The 19,491-nt window shown below is 41.4% G+C and overlaps 1 protein-coding gene across 1 annotated transcript in view; it reads right to left on the bottom strand.

Moving 5' to 3' along the window:
* Positions 1 to 19,491, bottom strand: part of ATP10B (ATPase phospholipid transporting 10B (putative)) — a 132,699-nt gene that overhangs the window by 24,090 nt on the left and 89,118 nt on the right. The window contains exons 14-18 of the mRNA XM_027766957.1: positions 16,078 to 16,262; positions 10,101 to 10,422; positions 6,748 to 6,824; positions 4,821 to 4,946; positions 1,289 to 1,489 (exon numbers count right to left, since the gene is read on the bottom strand). Of these exons, the coding sequence (XP_027622758.1) occupies positions 1,289 to 1,489; positions 4,821 to 4,946; positions 6,748 to 6,824; positions 10,101 to 10,422; positions 16,078 to 16,262 (911 nt within the window). The remainder of the gene's footprint in view (positions 1 to 1,288; positions 1,490 to 4,820; positions 4,947 to 6,747; positions 6,825 to 10,100; positions 10,423 to 16,077; positions 16,263 to 19,491) is intronic.

Below are 19,491 nucleotides of genomic sequence, written 5' to 3'. Positions count from 1 at the left end.
TTTCGTGCTTCACTCTTTGTGCTGTCCCTGGGAAAGTGAAACCTTTCCAGTTTATGTTTTTGCTACATTAACTTCTTTTAATGGCAGTTACTCAAGTACTGTGTTATGCAGCCAGCACGCCCATGGGAAGGATAAAATTAGAGAAGTCCAAGATGTACAGGTGGAACCACCATGCCTCCTTTGCCTGATTGGCTTGGGCTGCTATGCTGCTCTCTCCAGTCTTTGAATTAGACTGGGCTTGGTTCTTTGTTGTTTGGTCACACACAAAAATCACCAGCTCTTAAATTCCTCATCTGGCTCTGTCTTCCTTTTTCCCGGGTGCAAACGTATGCTTAGGCATTCTGAAGTCCCTTTTCCCAGAGCTGCCTCTTAAAGGCAGTATCTCTCTTTTCATCTTCTCCATCTAGCCTCCTTAGTGCTGTGTTAGTCTGACTTCTTTTTTTTGGAGAGATTTTCACTGTAGGGCGCGTGCGCTCGCCAGACAGACAGAGAGAGACATAGAGACAGAAAGCGAGAAATCACCCCCCAGGGGGGATGGTCACGCCGCAATCCCTTCTCCTCCATTCTCCTCTCGGGATCTTGGGCACGCACGCACACGCGCCCGACGTGAGTTTTAAGCCACCGGGTCCGGGACGCGAACCATGGTCAACTACGTGGGAGTCCAGTGACATAGCCATTACTCTAACTGCTGGTTCCCTTAGTCTGACTTCTTGGAGTCTCCACTGTCTGATTTCTCCAAATCATTCAGGACTGCAGCATGGCTCTCTGAGCCTTCTAAGAAGCCACCTGATAATATACTCAGAATTTTAGTCTCCTTGACACCAGCTGATACTAAGTTCTAGATCATAAGTTTTGCTTTCTCTGATGTAAAGTAGAAGCACTTGTTTTTAAGTGTTTTATCCAGTGATGAGCAAACTAGCTGCTAGTCCCAGGGATTCCCAATTGGGGCCACAGGAGTTCTATGATGCGCCTCAAGGCCCAGAGGGCCCATGGAGAAGGATAAGGTCTTTCTGCTTGTCCTCTCCCCCTTCAGAAGGGCTGTCACATACTAATGTGTAATATAATTAAGAAAAATGCCTGCTTGTCTGGTCCAGTACCCTCAACATCAAATGAGAAACAGGCAAGGAAAAGGAGAGTAGTAACTCAAAGTTGCATGGGATGTAAGTGGCAGAACAGTGGCCAGGGCTCCTGACACCCAGGCCAGTGCTCTTTCTCTGATGCCTCCAGAGACGAGTCAGAGGTCAAGGAGACGCTGAGGCACCTCCCTCCACCTGCCTGAGCCTCTTACCTCGGACTTCTGGCCACTTTTGTAGAGCTCTGGCAATGCCAGGAGTGTTTCTGCAGAGATGTCTTTATCGAGGACTCCAAAGATGAGAGGAGGTAAGGAGGTGAAGAAGAGATTGAAGAATATCATCTGCCAGTAATCGATCATGGTGGAGCCGGAGAAACCACAGAAGAATTGATACCAGAAGAGCAAGTTGACGTAGCACTGCAGGTGGAGAGCATGGCCTTTGAGCAGCTGGTCATCTGCTGTTTGGTAGGAGCTCTGTCTGCTCTGGGAACCTTGCTTTCCTTGTTTGTAATGTTAATTCTAATCCTTGGAGCAGCAGCTGGAGCTGCTGTTACTGCTTCTGCTACTACTACTACTAATGTTCTTCAGGACCTGAGGGGAACTGTACCAACTTGTTAAAGTAAGTATGGTATGGTGGTTCAGAGGACAGATTTTGGAAGGGAAGAGGCCTGCTTGGAATTCCCAGCTCTGTTGTACCTTGAAACGATTGCCTCCCCTTTCTGAGCATCATTTCCTTATCTGTCAGATGGGAATAGCAGTACCTGGACCATAGTACATGATAGATGATACATGGATGGCAGTGTTGTGTAAATCGAAAGGGGTGCCATTGAGGCAGGAATAACAGAGAGAGACAGAACCATGAGTGGGAAATCTGGTGGGAAGATGCCAACCAGGTTTACTCAGTACTTTCCTAGTGGTCCTGTAAATTGGAAGGATGCATAAGAAACTCTTCTGCCTAAATTGTGCTTGACTTTTTCTAAAGCTCTTTCCCACTCATCATCTCCCTGCCTGTAAGATGGGCTGGGTCATTGTTACTGTCTACCATGTCATGATGTGGCTTGGTGACTTGGCCAAAATCAGATAAGCAGCTGTCCCTGGTGTTAGGACTAGAATTCTTGTTTCTGTGGGGCTGACACACAGAGACATGAAGATTCTTGCAAGAAATCATTTAGCAAGTTTGTGCTCTAATTAGTTCTCATTTCCTAACTGCTGGACAAGTGTTCTTCTGAGGAAGTTCTCTATTTATTGTCAGTAGTAATGCCAATTATAATTTATTTGAGCTTCTCTGTATGCTGGGTGTGTCATATATGTGTCAGTGTATTAGCATATACTAGATTATTAGATGGGCAACATCCAGTTTAATCTGTTTTAGCAATATTGCAGTATTGCAATCAACATATTACATATTGATAATAATATTAATATCATTCCTCCAAGGCCCTGGTAGGATCTTGCTGGTTTCTACTTCCTCTGCCTAGCTGGAGTCTTTGTTCTTCGCAGGGAGGGCATTGAACCCCATGGCAACATCACTGAGATTGGGAGCCTGCTTTTCCTCTCAATAAGCTACAGTGTAATAATTAATTCATTGTTCAAATTTCAGAGCAGGCAGGGGTTTAATCCCCTCTAAAATTGGTTTTGGATGTGGAAGTCATAGTTCTCCACCCTCTAATTGCAATGGGGAGATGATGCAGCATCAGTTTTGCAATTTCGAGCATGGCATTGGGCTGGAAATAAATATCATTTAAGCTTTGAGAGCATGGCTGGCTGGAAATGTTCCTTTTCTATTCCACAGATTTAATGCAGAGAGGAGGCTGTGTTTATTCAAAACAAAGATTCCTTTAGGTGCCCAAACAAACAAACAAACAAAATTGAACAGGGCATTTTGAATTCTAAGTAAATGCTCTTTCTTGCTCAGAGTGGGTTTGAAGTCACATGGAGTGACTTGTTTGCATAGACTTGCTGAGATAATATTACCATCCAGTTGATTGAATTTACAGTATTCTATGTTGTTCTGTTTACTTACATATATATTGAACTTTGCTCAGAAAGGCTCAATCCTCAGTGAGGTGACTACATAAGAGCCTGAAAGGAACACCGGGAGAATGAAGGAAGAGGAAAACATGCAGTTCTGTAGCCAGTACTTGGCTAGTGTGTTGCTCTTCCATCACTACTTTGGTCTTAATCCTTTTTCCTTATGCAAAAAGAAATCATATTCTACTTGGAGATTTTTCGAAGATCCTCGAGCTAGATAATGAAAAACTCAGGTCTTTGTTTCCTCCCTCAGTCTAGCAATGTTCCAACTTCTTCAATACCTATTTGCTAAATCATTTTGACACATATATTTTTATATGCACTTATCTAACTGTATCTATGGGACATAGGATGATTTTTCAATACTCGAATATAATGTGTAATAATAAAATCAGGATAATTAGCAAATTAATTTATACCTATTGTTAATGGAAGACTTTTCTGACAGTTTTAATACCTCCATTGGTCTGTGCTTGTTTTGGGCCCTGTCAACATACAGAAACTAATGTATTTTTAGGAGACACAATTGTTTGTATTTGTATAGTGCTATGTGGTTTTCAGAGCTCTGACTGTTTTTAAAAAAATGTATTGAGAGAGAATGCAAAAGAAAGAAAAAGCACTATAAATGGGGTCCAGACTCTGGGGTCCACCCCAACCTCAGGCAACCTTGGATCACTGGCACATGCATGCCTGGTGTATTCAGGGAGGTTTTTGTATGTGAACCTGGAATCTTCCCATGTGGGTCAACCTTGCAGAGTGTTGCATTTTATCTCTATGCCACTGTCCAGCCCTGTAAAGCCTCTTAATACTTCGTAGGACAGAGAGAATCACAGTCTCTCTATTATCCATGAGGAAACTGAAGCTGAGAGATGGGAAATGACATTTCCAGGGTCACACAGTATGCTAAAATCAGGCAACATGACAAATCAGTGATCTCCCCTCTGTAAACATCTTTGCCAATAAATATTTTATTTAACATCCTGCACTCCTAGAACTCTTTGTAAGGAAGTCTGGTGGTGCTAAAATGATGTGCAGGTTGAAGTTATGAACTTCAGCCTTACATGGTATGAGGAAATTACTCTCCCAAGTGTGAGAAATAGCTCTTGTATTGGGGTGACTCTATCTGGGGAAGAAATCTAAGATACAGGTCAGGCTAATTCTTCAAGTCTTTCTTCCTTGCAATCAGAAAATAAATCTTACTAATGAGATTTAACTCTGAGTAATGCCAGCAACAACAATGATAATAAAAAGTAATGGCTAACTCTGTAGAGTGTTACTATATACAATCACTTCATATATAAGCTCTCATTTAATCCTTGTAGCAAATATATGAGAAAGGTACCGTTACCACACCTATTTTACAGATGGTGAAACTTAGGGACACTACCAAATATAGGAGCTGAATTTGAACCAGTGCATCTGATTCCAGAGGCCACACCTGTGCCAGGGGCTCTCCATATAGTACTGCCGATTCTCACAATAACTTTAATAGAAAGTATTAGCCCTGTTCTATCACAAAGAAAATTGAGACCCAGAGAAGTGAATCATCTTGACCAAAGTCACAGAACTGGCAAGGCACAGTTTTGGGATCCAAAAATTCAGGTGAGCCTGACTCATTCCCTTACACTGAGATGCTTTATCTACCACTGTGATGAGATCCCACCCTGTGGTAAGGACTCCCCAGGCCTGGGTGGCAGTTTAGCATAGGGCTCCTCACCACATTCTTGTAGAAGTAGTACACCACCATCCTGGCCAGCCGCGAATAGCACCAGTGGCCATGCACAAGTAGCAGCTTTTTGAGGTGCCTAAAGCGGGAGATGGCAAAGTCGCTGGACATGACAGCCTGAGGAGAGAGCAGATGCATTAACTTCCTTCCACAGCCACCAATACCCCAGAGACGCTCTCTCTTGGCCATGCTTTGTTCTAGGTCAGTAGCCGGCAGGGTATGAGATATCCCTTGTTATATGATCACTCTTGGGTGGCTCTTTGCACCTGGACACCCCATCCTTTCTTCTAGGGTATTCAGAGATCACTAGAATCCAAGAACAGACCAGAAGGAACCAGAGGTCTAGCCTGGACTTCATCTCCATCCATTTATCCAACAAGCATTTATTGTGATCCAGTATGTTTCAGGCTGCATGCTAGGGATGTGATGGTTAACCAGAGAGTAAGTGCTTCCAATCAAGTAATTCTTAAACCTCTGAGTGCCCTTCACCACCTTCTGAGACAGGCCATTGGTTCCTTTCACACATGGAGCTGATGGTTGGATAGCTCTTCCTTTACAGGGAAATGAAATAATGTCTTCTGCCTTTGAGATTACTCAGAACAAGACATAGGGTATACTTTGTCTTGTAATACTTTGAACATAAGATTTGGAAATGGGGACCAGCAGGTAGCGTAATGGCTATGTCGCTGGACTCCCATGTAGTCGACCACAGTTCGAGTCCTGGACCCGGTGGCTTAAACTCACACCGGGCACAGGTGCGTGCGTGCCCAAGATCCTGAGAGGAGAATGGAGGAGAAGGGATTGCGGCGTGGCCATCCCCTGTAGGGGGTGACTTCTGGCTTTCTATCTCTCTGTCTCTCTGTCTTTCTGGTGAGCGCACATGCCCAATAAGAAAAAAAACCTCTCCAAAAAAAAAAAAGAAAAAAAATGATTTGGAAATGCCTGGCTATACATTTTGACATGAAACTTTGTCATTTAAACTCCCTAAGCCTCAGTTTCCCCATTTGAAAAATTTGCAATAACAGTTCCTAACATACAGGGTTGTGGTGATTATTATGTTTTTAAAACTTAATTTTTTTTTTTTTTTAAGTGGCAGGGTTTTGTCATGTTGTTGAGACTGGCCTTAAATCATAATCCTACCTCAGCTTCCTAAGTAGCTGAGACTATAGCTACATACCTGTTACATACCTGCCCTGTGGTAATTATTAAAATTCAATGAGACAATAAATGTGAGGTGCCTATCAGGATGCTGATATATGATAGATACACAAAGGATAACACTCAGAACTATTTTGGAGCCTCCATGTGAAGGCTCTTTCATCCTATTCAACAAATATAGGCAATGCCAGATATCTGCATTTGTGGTGGCAATACAGTAATGTTTCAAAAACCACAAAGTGGGATCTGTGTTAAAATGTTTTAAAGAGAAAATTCAGCAGCTCAAGTTAGTAGGCTTATTCCAGGTTGAGTTTTGGCTAAATTAAGTACACCATGAAAGTGTACCAAGCAATTTATAAGTCAATCTAGCCATTAAGATTAAATGACAATTGAGAACTGTTCTCAAATATCCTTGTGCCTCTTACTGCTTGTGGAAGGCATTACAACTTCAGAGAGTATGGGGGGAAGCATGGAGTTAGAAGACTTATACCTCCCTCCTCAAATAGGTACTGTTTGGCTTTAGAATAAAGATGCCACTGGCTGGCTGTAAACATTCTTTGATCTCCCTCTATTTTCTAAGGACTGGACAGTAGGGATGTGATAGAGGTTACATATAGCCATGAAAAACTCCTAACTTTCAGCTGATAATCTTGCAAAGCTCTCTGGGAGAAATTCTTCCAATATTGTAGAAAATCCCTTAAAATATTCAATAAAGATAAAAGAGAGTAGAGAAGACAAGAACCATTGAAGGGAATAATACCTGCATGCCTTCTTGTCCAGATATTCCGATTCCAATATCAGCAGCTTGAATCATGCTTACATCATTTGCTCCATCACCTGAAAAAAGGGAGTTTGTGATCCAGCTGGTCCAACTGCTCAGTGACAGAGCCCCCATTTACATAACTGAATCCTTTTATTATAACAGTACTTCACGTGGTCTTACAGAAAGTGATTGCTACTCTATTTGGCCTGAGAGATGTCTTTTCTTTGGATAAGAAGCCATATATACACATCCCCATGAGGAATGGTCATGGTGCAATACCTTTTCCTTTCTCTATTTTTGGGATTTCGTGAACCCATGCACATATTCCTGTTATGCTTCTGAAGCCGCCAGGTCCGGGACTTGAACCATGCATTTGGCCATTTAGGATCCAGCTGCCTTAACAACCATGCCATGGGCTCGCCTTCTATTTTTTTCTTTATTATTTAACAAATACTTATTGAATGTCTTTTTTCTAGGCACAAAGTTAGGTGATGGGGATACAACGGCAATCAAGAGAGACTTGGGGAGTGCTTTACAGTTTACAAAAAAGATCTACAAATATTACAGTGGACTTTACTGATGGACAAATGGATAGTTTGATTAATTTAGAAACATGGCAAGGGTGATCAGCTAGTGAAGGGACCTAAGAGATTTAAAACTCAGCTGTTTCTGATTCCAGGCCCAATGTGCTCCCCTAACTCAGCCTAATGTGAAATATTGACCATATCAACACACCTGGAATGTTTGGACAGAGATGGTCAGTGGTGTCCAAGGAGAGGGACATTTAATTTCGTTTCTGAATGTAGAAAACTAAGATTGACTGACTTTTTGTTGTTGTTGTATTGAGGTATGTTTAATCACTTTACATTCATTCCCATTTAATGAACTGAGTTGTTTTGGGAAACTGGAGGCAAGGCCATGGAAATGCACACTCATGCACACATAGTCACACACACACACACACACACACACACACACACAGGGACTTGGCCTCCCTCTATACTAGGACTGCCAAGTAGATCTTTCTGTGGTAATAGGAATGTTCTGTATCTAAATTTGCACAGTACAGAAACCACTAGCCACCTGTGACTATTGAAAGATGACTGGTGGGACTGGCAGGTGGCATGGAGGTTAAGGTACTGGACTCCCATGTGGCCGATGATGGTTCAAGTCTTGGACCTGGTAGCTTGCTTTCTCACTTTCTTTCTCTCTCTCCTTTTCTTGTCAAATTAAAAATAATAATAATAACAAATAAAAATAAATAAGTAAATATTAAAGAAAGAAAGATGACTGGTAAAATTCTTTGTAATTTCAACTTAATGTAAGTAGCCATATATAATTCGATGGTGTAACTCTAAACATAGCTGTATATAATGAAGGCTTCTCCAGAAGCCTGATTCTTCCTGATACTTTCTTTATCTTCTAGATCGGATTTCAGCAAACTTTTTCTATAAAGTCCTATAGTAATTATTTGAGGCTTTTTGTGCCAAGAAGAAAAAATGAATTGTTCTTGCTGAAAGGTAGTAGTCTTTTATAAATTTTACATTTAAAAATATAAAAACTATTAGTATTTGCACAAAAACATGCAAGGGGCTGGACTTAACCTGCAAGCCATTGTTTCCCAACTTCTGTTTTAGATTACATTGTCTTCATTCTCTTCCTGGCCTCACTTCATTTTCCAGTAGCTTCTCAGAATAAGCTGCAGTTAAACTTATATTATTTATATAGAGAATATAGAACTGGGGAGAGAGACAGAATAATTCTTCCCTTAATTATCTAACAACAAATTTACTAATCTTAAAGATTTTTGTCATTATAGGTAGCCTTTTTCTTAACAACAATTATTTTTTCTTGGTCACATAGCAGTGTATAATTTTAATATTCCCCATGGTAGAACAAATTCAACCTTTAACATCTTCTGTTAGCAAACCAGGAGAAGTGGAGGTTGGAACTATGCTATTTCTTGCCCTGCTGGTTTTGTTTCTGTTGCTATGGGAGTGAAGCCAATCTCTGACCTCAGAGAATCAGTCCTGGATTATTGTCTAGAGCACAATTCAGAGTATAAAAGTAGGTCTAAAGTTGCTAAAGGTCTGTTCCCTGCCTTGTTTTTAGGTCCCTCTCTCCTAAACCCCCACCCTATTTTTTTTGTTCTGAACTGATTGATTTCACCTGAGGACCAGGAAAAACTCAAAATATATAATAGACTTCTTGTTTAAAATACCAGGAAAGAAAATCTCCTTTCATACCTCAGTAGGAGGAAGAGAGGCTAGTACCATCTGTAAGACTGCCACTAAGTGTATGTGATGCTTACTACATGCTTGGTATGTGCTGGGCATGGGATTGAACAGTGAATAAGACTGACATTGCCCCTCTACTCAAGGAACTCAAGGTCTACTGAGGAGGTCCTCTCAGAAGGAATAACAGTGCTTTGGAGCTGTGAGTGCAGTTTGTTATGGGAGCCCCTAGAGGAAAGCAAAGTTAGGTGGACTTGGAAGAAGGAGTCTTAGAGGGAAATAAATAACTTGTGAAAAGGCCTGGAAGCTAAGGAGGATAAGGCCCATGGAAAATGGTAAGTATTGTCATCTAGATGGAACATGGAGAGCCAAATGTTGGGGAGGGGAAGGTTACTATGATGAGACATATGGCTGGAACATAATGAACACTGCATCCTTGGAGTTGCTCATAAACCAGGTTCAGTTGTTGCTGGAAAGTGTTAAGTAAGTATAGTTTTACTTCTCTGCCTCAACATGATTAAAGTTTAGTCTCCTTGAGTAATTCATTAGCCAAATAGCCAGTATTTATTAAGGATTTTCTGTGTGCTGGCCTTCTCCTATTTCCTAATGAACATACAAAATTAAACATGAGACAGTCCAATTTTTAAAAGTCTTTTCACCAGCCATCAACACTCAGAAGAATATCAAATCCCTAACACCTGAGGTTTTGCCATGTGTAAAATACTGAAGGAAGGAGGATATGCTGTCAGAATTGGATGGGCTCAGTGTGTGTTGTTGGTGGTAACATTGCTTGAGCTACCTAGGCGTTGTGAATTCAAGGGTCCTGTTGGTTTGACCTCTATTTAACTCCTAATTTTTCTTTAGTTTGCTTGCTAAGTCCCAAGGACTTTGCTTCACTCTCTCACTTTATTAGCCTCTGCTTCATTTCCTAGTTGTCATGTCTTTTTTTTTTCCTAGTCACATCTTGATTGTTATTTTGAACTCTCTCTCTGAGACAGTGACTGTTAGCCTAAGTCATTGACCCTTGACTTTGATCCCTGACCTCACACCTGTGGTCTAGGCCTCTTGTCAGATCATCCCTGCCAAGTGCCACCCACATTACAGCATGATGGGTACCTATGGAAAGGGTCATGACGCTCAACTTGTCTCGCACCAGCTTGACTACCATACTCTTCTGGAGTGGAGTGGAGCGGCAGCACAGGACAGACCGGCAGTACTGGGTCAACTCCAGAAACTTCTTCTCTAATTTGCCCTGGAAAATAGCATTCAGTGTCTTCCCATCTATGACCAATCCAAATTCTGGAATCCCGGCTCCTGAGGTAGTGGATGGTGTCTCAGAAGAGAGGTGAAAACCAAACAGCTCATAATCTGACTTTGGTGGTTCAAGAAATTGCTTTATTTCTTCCAGTGCACAGTTGAGGATGGATTCACAGGTTTCCTATAAAGAGAAGTAATAATATCATATTAGTAAGCAACTGTGGAAATGTATATTAAAATTTTCATTTTATTCTTTAGTCAGATAGTTATAAAATTATTACCATAGAAATTACTTTGGAAGTATTCTCTATTTTTTATATCTCTCTTCAGTACTTTGAAACTGCATCAAGGAAATAATTAATTTGGAGCAAAAATACTGCTTAGGAAAGGGAGTAGAAATAGCTCAGAAAGATGGGGATGGATACAATATGGTATAAGGTAATAATATAGCACTCTCCTCTTCCTCACTGTTTAACTATTTATGGTTTCAGTCACTGGCGCTACAGTACATTAAAATATTTTGAGAGAGAGAGAAAGAGAGAGAGACCTATATTCACAAAACTTGTATTGAATTATATTATAATTGTTGTAGTTTATTAGTAATTATCGTTATTAATTTCTTAAACTTTATCATAGGTATGTATGTACAGAAAATACAGTCTGTGGCTTCAGGCTTTCCCTGGGAGTTATGCAATGTACTCACATAGATAAGGAGGATTACTGTAGTACTAATATGATGATAAATAATGAAAATATGTCATGTTGGGTTGCTCCTTTTTATTTCTCACAGGTCATTTCTGTTCTCTTTGGTTCATAAAAAAATTCTTGTGTGGTAGGTAGGTTGTGTATTGCCAATCTTAATTTAGAGGTGAAAAAAATGGAACAATGAGAACGTTAGTTCACCCAAGGTCAGTCAAACGTAGCAGTGAAGGCAGGATCATTACTACTTGAACTATGGCTTTCAAGTTAAAAATAGAAAAAACAAAACATATTGGCCCTGTGTTTGTCCTTTGATCTATTCCATGGAGGTTGCTAAGAACCATCTTATCTAGTGTTGGTTATATTGGTTTAAATTGACCATGTATGTGGAAGTCTTATTGATTGAAAGAAACTTCTTACTGATTTTTTTTTTTAGTGCTTACCTTGAAAGATAGGAAGTTACTTCCTTTTTTGTCAGTTCTATTCTGTTCTATTTAATGATATCAAAGATAAAATAAGATTTTGATTCTAATTATATCCCTGATAACTCTTTAACTTCTGTAAACATCACTTTTAACAAAGATAGAGAACATTGTGGCAGACAACCATTATTATCAATTTTAGCAATCTTGTTTCATTTCAGATGGTCTCCATTTCACAGTGTTCTTTTGGAGGGATTATGATTTTTCACTTATTAGAGTGCTAAACATTTCTTCTGAAAATAAATAATGCTCAGAATGAGCCAATTTAAATAAAATCATTAAGTGAAAACAGTATATGTTTTATTTGGATTTTAGCAAAAATCGTGAAAGTAGTTGTGAAATGACAGGCTTGGGAACATTGATGTAGAGATTTGTATCTGGGGACATCTGGAATAATTCCTTCTGGAGTGAAAAGAGCTAGAGATCATTATTCTTGAGACTTCCTTCTGGGGCTGTAGGCAACAGAGTATGCAAAGAGCCTTAGAGTCTATAAGAAGTAGTTCCAAATATGAGTGGTTATACCAGAGGCATTATCTGACAGAAGGTCAAGGTGATCCTTCTGGAAGTTGCAGTTGGTACTAGTTACATCAATTCTTTTAATATATGACTGCTGCAAGTCATTGGAGATACAAGCTTCAAAATTAAATCTCTGGAGTTACTGATTTTGAGCTTTTCTAAGTAATAATCACAATAGTTACTATTTGTTGAATATTTGATGTATGCCAGTAACTGGGGTAGGTGGCCTTTAGGGTGGTTCCCAGTGACCTCCACTTCCTGGTAGTTATGCTCTTCCATTGACTATGGACTGGACCTAATGACTCCTTTCTAATAAAGAAAATTCTGCAAAACTGATGGGATGACACTTCTCCCTTTACATTAGGTTATAAAAAGACTGTGGTTTGTAGTTTGGCACTCTTTCTCACTCCCTTTTGGATGGCTTGCCTTGAGGGAAACCAGCTGTGGTGTTCTGTAGCAGTCTTATAGAGAGGCCCACAGGTTAAGGAACATAACTTCTCATAATTATGTGGGTGAGCCTGGAAGTAGGACTTCTTCCCACTACCAAATCACCTACCCCATTGAGCTTTTAGATAAGCTCACAGCCCTGATAGCTTGACAACAACCTTAAGAGAAATTTTGAACCTGAGGCAGAGCCATCAGAGGCTCCTGGACTCTTGATCTACAGAAACCATAAGATAATGAATGTCTGTTGTCTCAGCTGCTAAACTTTGGGGTAATTTGTTTTCTCAACAATAGACACCTAACACAGGTACTGTGCTAAGTAAGTACTTCTTTCTAAGATCTTACTTAATTCTCCCAGTAGCCTATAAAGTACATTAAAAAATTATTCATTTATTCTATGAGCAAGAGAGAGAGAGAGAGAGAGAGAGAGAGAAACAGAGATATAGCACCCCCTAGGGTCTCACACTGTGCTCCATCCCCTAGCTTTAGCCAACCCAGCTCATGGTCACATGCATGTCTCACATACTCAGGAAGGGCTCCAGGTGTGAACCAGCAACTTTCCATGTGGGTCTCCTTTACAGAGTGCCATGTTTTGCTCCTATGCCACCTTGTGGTCACCGTATTTATTTTTAAAGTTTATTATGTTTTCCGAGAGAAGGAGGATGAGAGATATTGAGAGTGAGCTTCCCCAACAAAGTCCTGATGCTATAGTCCACCCCTTAGACTTCATTCAGCCTCAGATTATGGACAAGCATGTGCTTGGCATAAAGTACCTATTTTTAATACATAATTTAACAGATGAGAAGAATGAAGTTCAAGAAGTGTGGTATTTGGGCCATCTTAAGCATTCAATATATGTTGTTAATAATAACAATAATAGTGATTTTCAGTATTAGTTCCTATCTGATATATTAGTACCTTTAAAAATTCCTTGACAAATCAGCACTTCTAGTGATGGATTAGCAGTTCCCTCATTTTATAGATGAGTGCCCTGAGGACTAGATAGGCCCCATAATTGCTTATTGTTTTAAGATACACACAAAGGCAGTAGCCCTAAATCAATTTATGGTGAATTAGGCAAATTAAAGCCCTTGGAGGAAATATCCACTGAATATGTAATTACATTAAGATGGGATTTAAATAAATCTAAGATTTATAATGTATCTCCCTAGTTTCTGGCTTAACATTTATGCACCTTCCACTTATTCCCAGCAAGGGGATGAGGACAAATCCTACAAGTTTAATGGGCCCAGAGGTATAGGCAGGGCCAAGAATTCAGGCACCATTTTGGTGGGTTGAAGACAGCTTTAAAAGAATTGACAATGACAGGATTAAACATGGAGTGTGGCCTCCTGTTCCTTGGCAAGTTTAGATAGTTAATCAACAAACACCTTCAGCTTCCTACAGGAATGTACTTCATTTAACAGAATTCACAGAAGCCCCATCCATCCCCTCAGGACTGCTGTCTCATAGGTTCGTAGATATTCTCCTTCTAGAATTACCTAGAGCGAAAGGATCACTGCAAATGGAGTTTCTGTTGAGAGCAGGACAGGCAGGTATCAACTCTATTACAGGGAACAGACATTCAAGCAAGCTGCAAATTACTTTTTTCCTAAGTATATTATTAAAGCCAAAGTTTTCCCCAAGATTATTTTCATTTTGAAATTTCATTGGAGTTTAATCTTAGCATAATCCATACACCTGGCAGGAAAGTAGGTGGTTTTTCCGATTCATCCAAATAACCTAAGGCATTTTTCATCTTCTATACTCTGTGTTTTATTTTATTTTTAAAGACAGGGTCTCACGATGTTGTGTTCCTCCTGCTGTAGCATTCCAGCTGGGACCACAGGTGGCATGCCACCATGCCCAGCTCTTTTTTAAGCCAGAAAAAACGTTCCTTTCTTCAGAGAGAGAAAAAGAAGAGAGAAAGGAGATATAATCACCCCTACAGGGCTTCTGTGCTGCAATCCACCCCCAGTGCCAGCCAGTCTGGATCACAGGCACACATGTGCATGCTCCTGACATGTACAGGGAGACCTCAAGATTCCTCGGACCTTCTCATATAGGTCTAGTTGCATTAACCTTGTGTCATTACCTGGTCCTGATAACCATTGGTCCTTTTTCAGACCTAGTTTCATTGTGTTGCCTAGGCTGGTCTCAAGCTTGTGGTTCTCTTGCCTTAGTCTCCCAGGTCACTAGGACCATAGGCCTATACCACCATTCCTGGCCTCTAGGATGGATGAGGAATTTAACCTGGACCTCCCATGTGGCCCCGGCTTGTGCAGCGCAGTGTCATAGCTGTGTGTGTCACTGCAGCTGGGCAACTGGGCTGGATTTTTTTTTTTTAATATGTGTATATGGTTTCTTTATGGACTACAAATAAAATATAAATGTTGTCCCCAAACTTTTATTCTGGGTTTGGATCAGCCTTAAACAAAACTGAAAGAGGGGAGTGTCTTCCCTGCCTCCTTTTCTGGCTGCTTTCATTCTTCTGGTCTCCTCCTTCTTCTGCATCCTTCCCCTATGGTATGCCCTAGGCCTGCAGGTGCCCTCTGCTTCCCACTCCTGGACTGCTGGGCTTTCCTGGAATTTCCTTAATTGAATCCCATCTTTCCTCCCTTCTGATAGGAGACTATATCTCAGTGCCTACTTCCCATATTTATTAGCCATGAAGATGATGAAACTTTACTGTCTGCAGTTTACATTGTTAAAGTAGATTTTCCCTCCTAAATACACCTTTTTGTATTAATGATAGTGTATGGATACGTGCATGAGAGAGAGAAATAGAGAAAGAGAAAGCACTCTTAACAGGGTCTCATCATGCTGTAGTCCCTTCTCCCCAGTCCTTCAGCTCCTTAGGATCCTGGGTGCCCAGGCACACATTTTCAGGCTGACCTCAGGGATCCAAATCTGGTCAGCAGTGTGGCTTCTAGCACTGCAACACAGTATGCTGCAGAGAGTGCTGCCAGGCTAGGCCACAGTATATTGGAACTTTGGATATGCTTCTTCAGGCTGCACACAGCCCTTTCCTGAAACCTCACTCCCTGCCTGCCCTCCGTACTCCAACCTAATCTGATGCACACTGCAGTTTTAGAATTTTGCTTCTTTTTCTCTCCCATCCCATTAAAACTTACTGGCTTCATGTATTGTTCCCTTCAGGTTTCTACTCTGTGGCAGACTAATTTGACATATAAATTGGTGGTGTTAAACTCAGAATAATTCCAATTTAATTGGGGCTTTCTCAATGGATGAATTAATCTTTGGTAGTAAGAAACCGATAGTTGAGGTTTTGTGAGCAAACAGTGTACGTAGCACTGACCCAGCAGATGCACAGAGTTCTAGATTTAATTTTGTTGGAAACTAGCAGGGTGAAACCGGGACAGATGACTTAGCTCCAGTGACCTTTAGTTTCCTCGATGGTAAAATGGGAAGATTGGACCAAGGGTGGAATTTGGGAGAGGTAAAGCTTTCTAATAAGTATTGTTAGAAGTAAGACAAAAGAGACAGGTAAACCATGAATGGGGATGAGGTAGAGGATATTGGACTCGATGTCTTCTGAGGCCTGCTAAGCTCCAGAGTTCCACAATGTTTCTGTAGTGCGCGTGGTTCTCTTTGTACCAGACCTCACCTATAAGCCTCACCTGTTGCTGAGGGGCTGCTCTGTACTTGAATATCTGGTCCTTATTTGGCCTCACCTGACTCTCTGTATTAATGGAGTAAACTGTATCGGTCTGATCCAGTAGTCCACAGGAATAGGCGATGTTGACCGCTGTCTCCTGCTTATCTCCAGTCAAGACCCAGAGCTGGATCCCAGCTTCACGAAGAGCAGCTATTGTATCTGGAACTCCTTCCTGCAGTCGATCTTCAATCCCAGTGGCTCCTGGAGTAATCAAAGACATCAGAGCTCACAGTTACAGTAAAAGAGTAGCTGCTTAATTCTCCGAAGCTCTGTGAAGCCAGGCAGTGCTTATTAAATATCTTCCCTGTGCTAGGCACCCAGGGTACAACAGTGAACTAGACAGAACTGGTGTGTATACTCTTGGGGCTCAAGGTTGTTGAATAATGATTTATAACTGAGCTACCTGATAAGAGAAGGTCAGGGTACCATATGGAAATATACCAGGAGTCCTGAACTTCACCTGGAAGGTCAAGGAAGGCCTTTTTGATGGAGGGCCATTTATGTTCAGCCATGGAAGATATACCAATGAGGTGTGAGAATAGAATCCCAGACAGGGGACCAGCATGTGTGTGAAGGCCCAGAGGTCAGAGTAGAAGACACAGCCAGGGAGGCAGAGTGGGATGAGAGGTGAGGCCAGGGAAGGAGGTGGGGCTGCTGGATCATGCAGGATTTCATCAGAGCCTTAAAGGATTTGCAGATAGTAAAGGAAGCTTTAAAGGGTGTTAAGTTGCAGAGTGACAGGATCAGTTTAAGTTTTAAGAAGATAATTTTAGAGAATGGATTGGAGGGAGCAGAATGAGATGCAGGGCCAACAGCTACTTAGGAGGCCAAGGAGGAGAGCAGAGGAGAGAGAATGGTGGCCTGGACCTGTACAGCGGCAATAGGAAATGAGAGAGGGGACAGACTGAAGTCGTGGCTCTGCGACTCATCACAGCAGAATGAATAGGGACACATATTTTCTCTCAGTATTCTTTGAGGGAATTAAACATGGGTATTCCATTACCTCTGAATGATCTCAAACTTTGTTATCACCCTGATGAATATATATCCAAATATTGAAGAGTTGCTAAGTGATTAAGCAAAAATAAATCTGCATTTTAAATTGATATTCATGGGACCAGCAGTTAGCGTAATGGCTGTTGCTGGACTCCCACGTGGTCGACTGTGGTTCAAGTCCCAGACCTGGTGGCTTAAACTCACGCCGGGCACGTGTGCGTGCGTGCCCAAGATCCCGAGAGGAGAATGGAGGAGAAGGGATTGTGGCGTGGCCATCCCCCCAGGGGGTGATTTCTTGCTTTCTGTCTCTCTGTCTCTCTCTCTGCCTTTCTGGTGAGCACACGCTCCCTATAGCAAAAACCTCTCCCCCCCAAAAAAAAATTGATATTCATTTCAACTAGCAGACTAATGGCTATCCCTTTCACTCTGGGCAGGAACACGGCATTTTGCTGCTTTTAGTAATCCAGAGTGATAATAGGTTGGCAAAGCAGTTACATTGGGTACATATTGAGATCATTTTATTTTGAGATTTAGTGTGAAGGCAGTGCTGTTTTTTAATGGTAAGCCAGCTTCTTGGTGGCAAGATAAAAATCTCTTCTCGGCCCATCCTCTTTTCCAAGCCTGCTTGGAGGTGGAAGGATCTTTATCCTGAAATGTGACTGTTTTGTATTTTAGGTCCAAATGGAGGAAAACAACAACATGAAAAGTGATGACTTGAGCCTCATCTTTTCCTCCAAGGGTTAGAGGGGCAGGTGAGATTCTGCAGCTGAACTATATTACAGTGAGGCAGCGTGAAGGAGAGAGGAGGGAAAACACATTTATTCGTGTGAAAGAGAAAATGAAACAGGAAGGTTGAGAAAGCCTTTCCCAGCCAGGGAAGCCGACAGGTTCTGATAAGCGTGCTCTCCTTCCTGCAGAACAAACTGATGAACAGTCCACTGACTGAGACCAAAGTGCTGCCCCTAAACAAAAGAAGCCTCCAGGAGGTGAGAAGAGGGTCAGATGCCTTAATGGGATGACTTTCCAGTGGCCTTATGTGGTGTGTAAAGTTGCCTTGCAAAGCCACCCTTGGGTGCTTGTTAAAATTTGTTGTGGGGCTCGCCCTTCACAGTAGTTAGGTAGCTGAATCCCACGTGGTTGATCACAGTTTAAGTCTCAGCTGTGGTAACTTGAGAAACATGCTAGGCAAGTGTGTAGGTGTGACCAAAATCGTGACAGAGAGAGAAATGGAGGTGGGGGGATGGCCAAGTATGGCCTTGGCTCACTGAGTGTGCCTTTTTTCCCCCCTCTCTGGTGAGCATGCATGCCCTTTTTCAATAAAAAAGAAAAATAAGTTCTGTATTCAGTTAAAAGGGGCCTTATGAGGCAGCAAACAAAGGCCTATGCAACTAAGACATAGGAGACAAAAGGTGGAGAGTGGTGGGGAGCAAAATCTTCTACTGGCCAGCCATCCTACTAAATCCCCTTGCCACCTTTATATGTAAAGGTATTACCTTTTTTTAAAAATTTTATATGATTTTATTTTATTTTATTTTACTGTCTACAGTATCTGTTTATCAAGAGAAACTATTCTTTTTTTTTTTTTTTGAGAGATTTTCACTGTAGGGCGCATGCGCTCGCCAGACAGACAGAGAGAGACATATAGACAGAAAGCGAGAAATCACCCCCCAGGGGGGATGGTCACGCCGCAATCCCTTCTCCTCCATTCTCCTCTCGGGATCTTGGGCACACACACACACGCGCCCAGCATGAGTTTTTTAAGCCACCGGGTCCGGGACATGAACCACGGTCGACTACGTGGGAGTCCAGCGACATAGCCATTACGCTAACTGCTGGTTCCCAAGAGAAACTATTCTTTATCCCATGTATTTATGTTTCATAGTTGAGGAACATGGTACCAATCCAATGACATTCTTTTTTTTTTTTTTTTTAAACCTGATTAGCCTTATCTAGAGCCTTCACTTCTTTTTTTTTTTTATTATTATTATAAATTTTTTTTTCTTTTCTCATCACAACACACATATGAATTTTCCATCCAAAATACACTGTGCATTGGCTCAATCAAGCACATCAACATATATGTTCTCAGCAAATGATTTCCCAATTTTTGTGTCCTGCATACCTTGCCTTTTGTTTTGCCATCCTAGGTTCCCCATCCCCACCCTCTGCCATGTCCCATCTTCCTCCTCCATTGTCCCTGACATTCATGATTGCCCTCAATGCCTTCCGCCCCCCCCATTCAATTGTTCTACCAATGAACTCAATTTGTCTAAATATATCCACTAGCTAGCACAGCTGACATATCCTTACACATGTATCCAAATCTGATCCTAGGCATAAACCCCAGGGAGTAGAATGCACATACTATAAAGTAGTCCCCAGTTGTGTCCATACACCTCTCTTCAGTCATCAAATGTGCATTTTTTTCCTCCTG

Source organism: Tupaia chinensis, unplaced genomic scaffold, assembly GCF_000334495.1.
Source record: "Tupaia chinensis unplaced genomic scaffold, TupChi_1.0 Scaffold143796_1, whole genome shotgun sequence".
Classification (NCBI taxonomy): Eukaryota; Metazoa; Chordata; class Mammalia; order Scandentia; family Tupaiidae; genus Tupaia; species Tupaia belangeri.
This window is presented reverse-complemented; position numbering and strand designations above follow the sequence as displayed.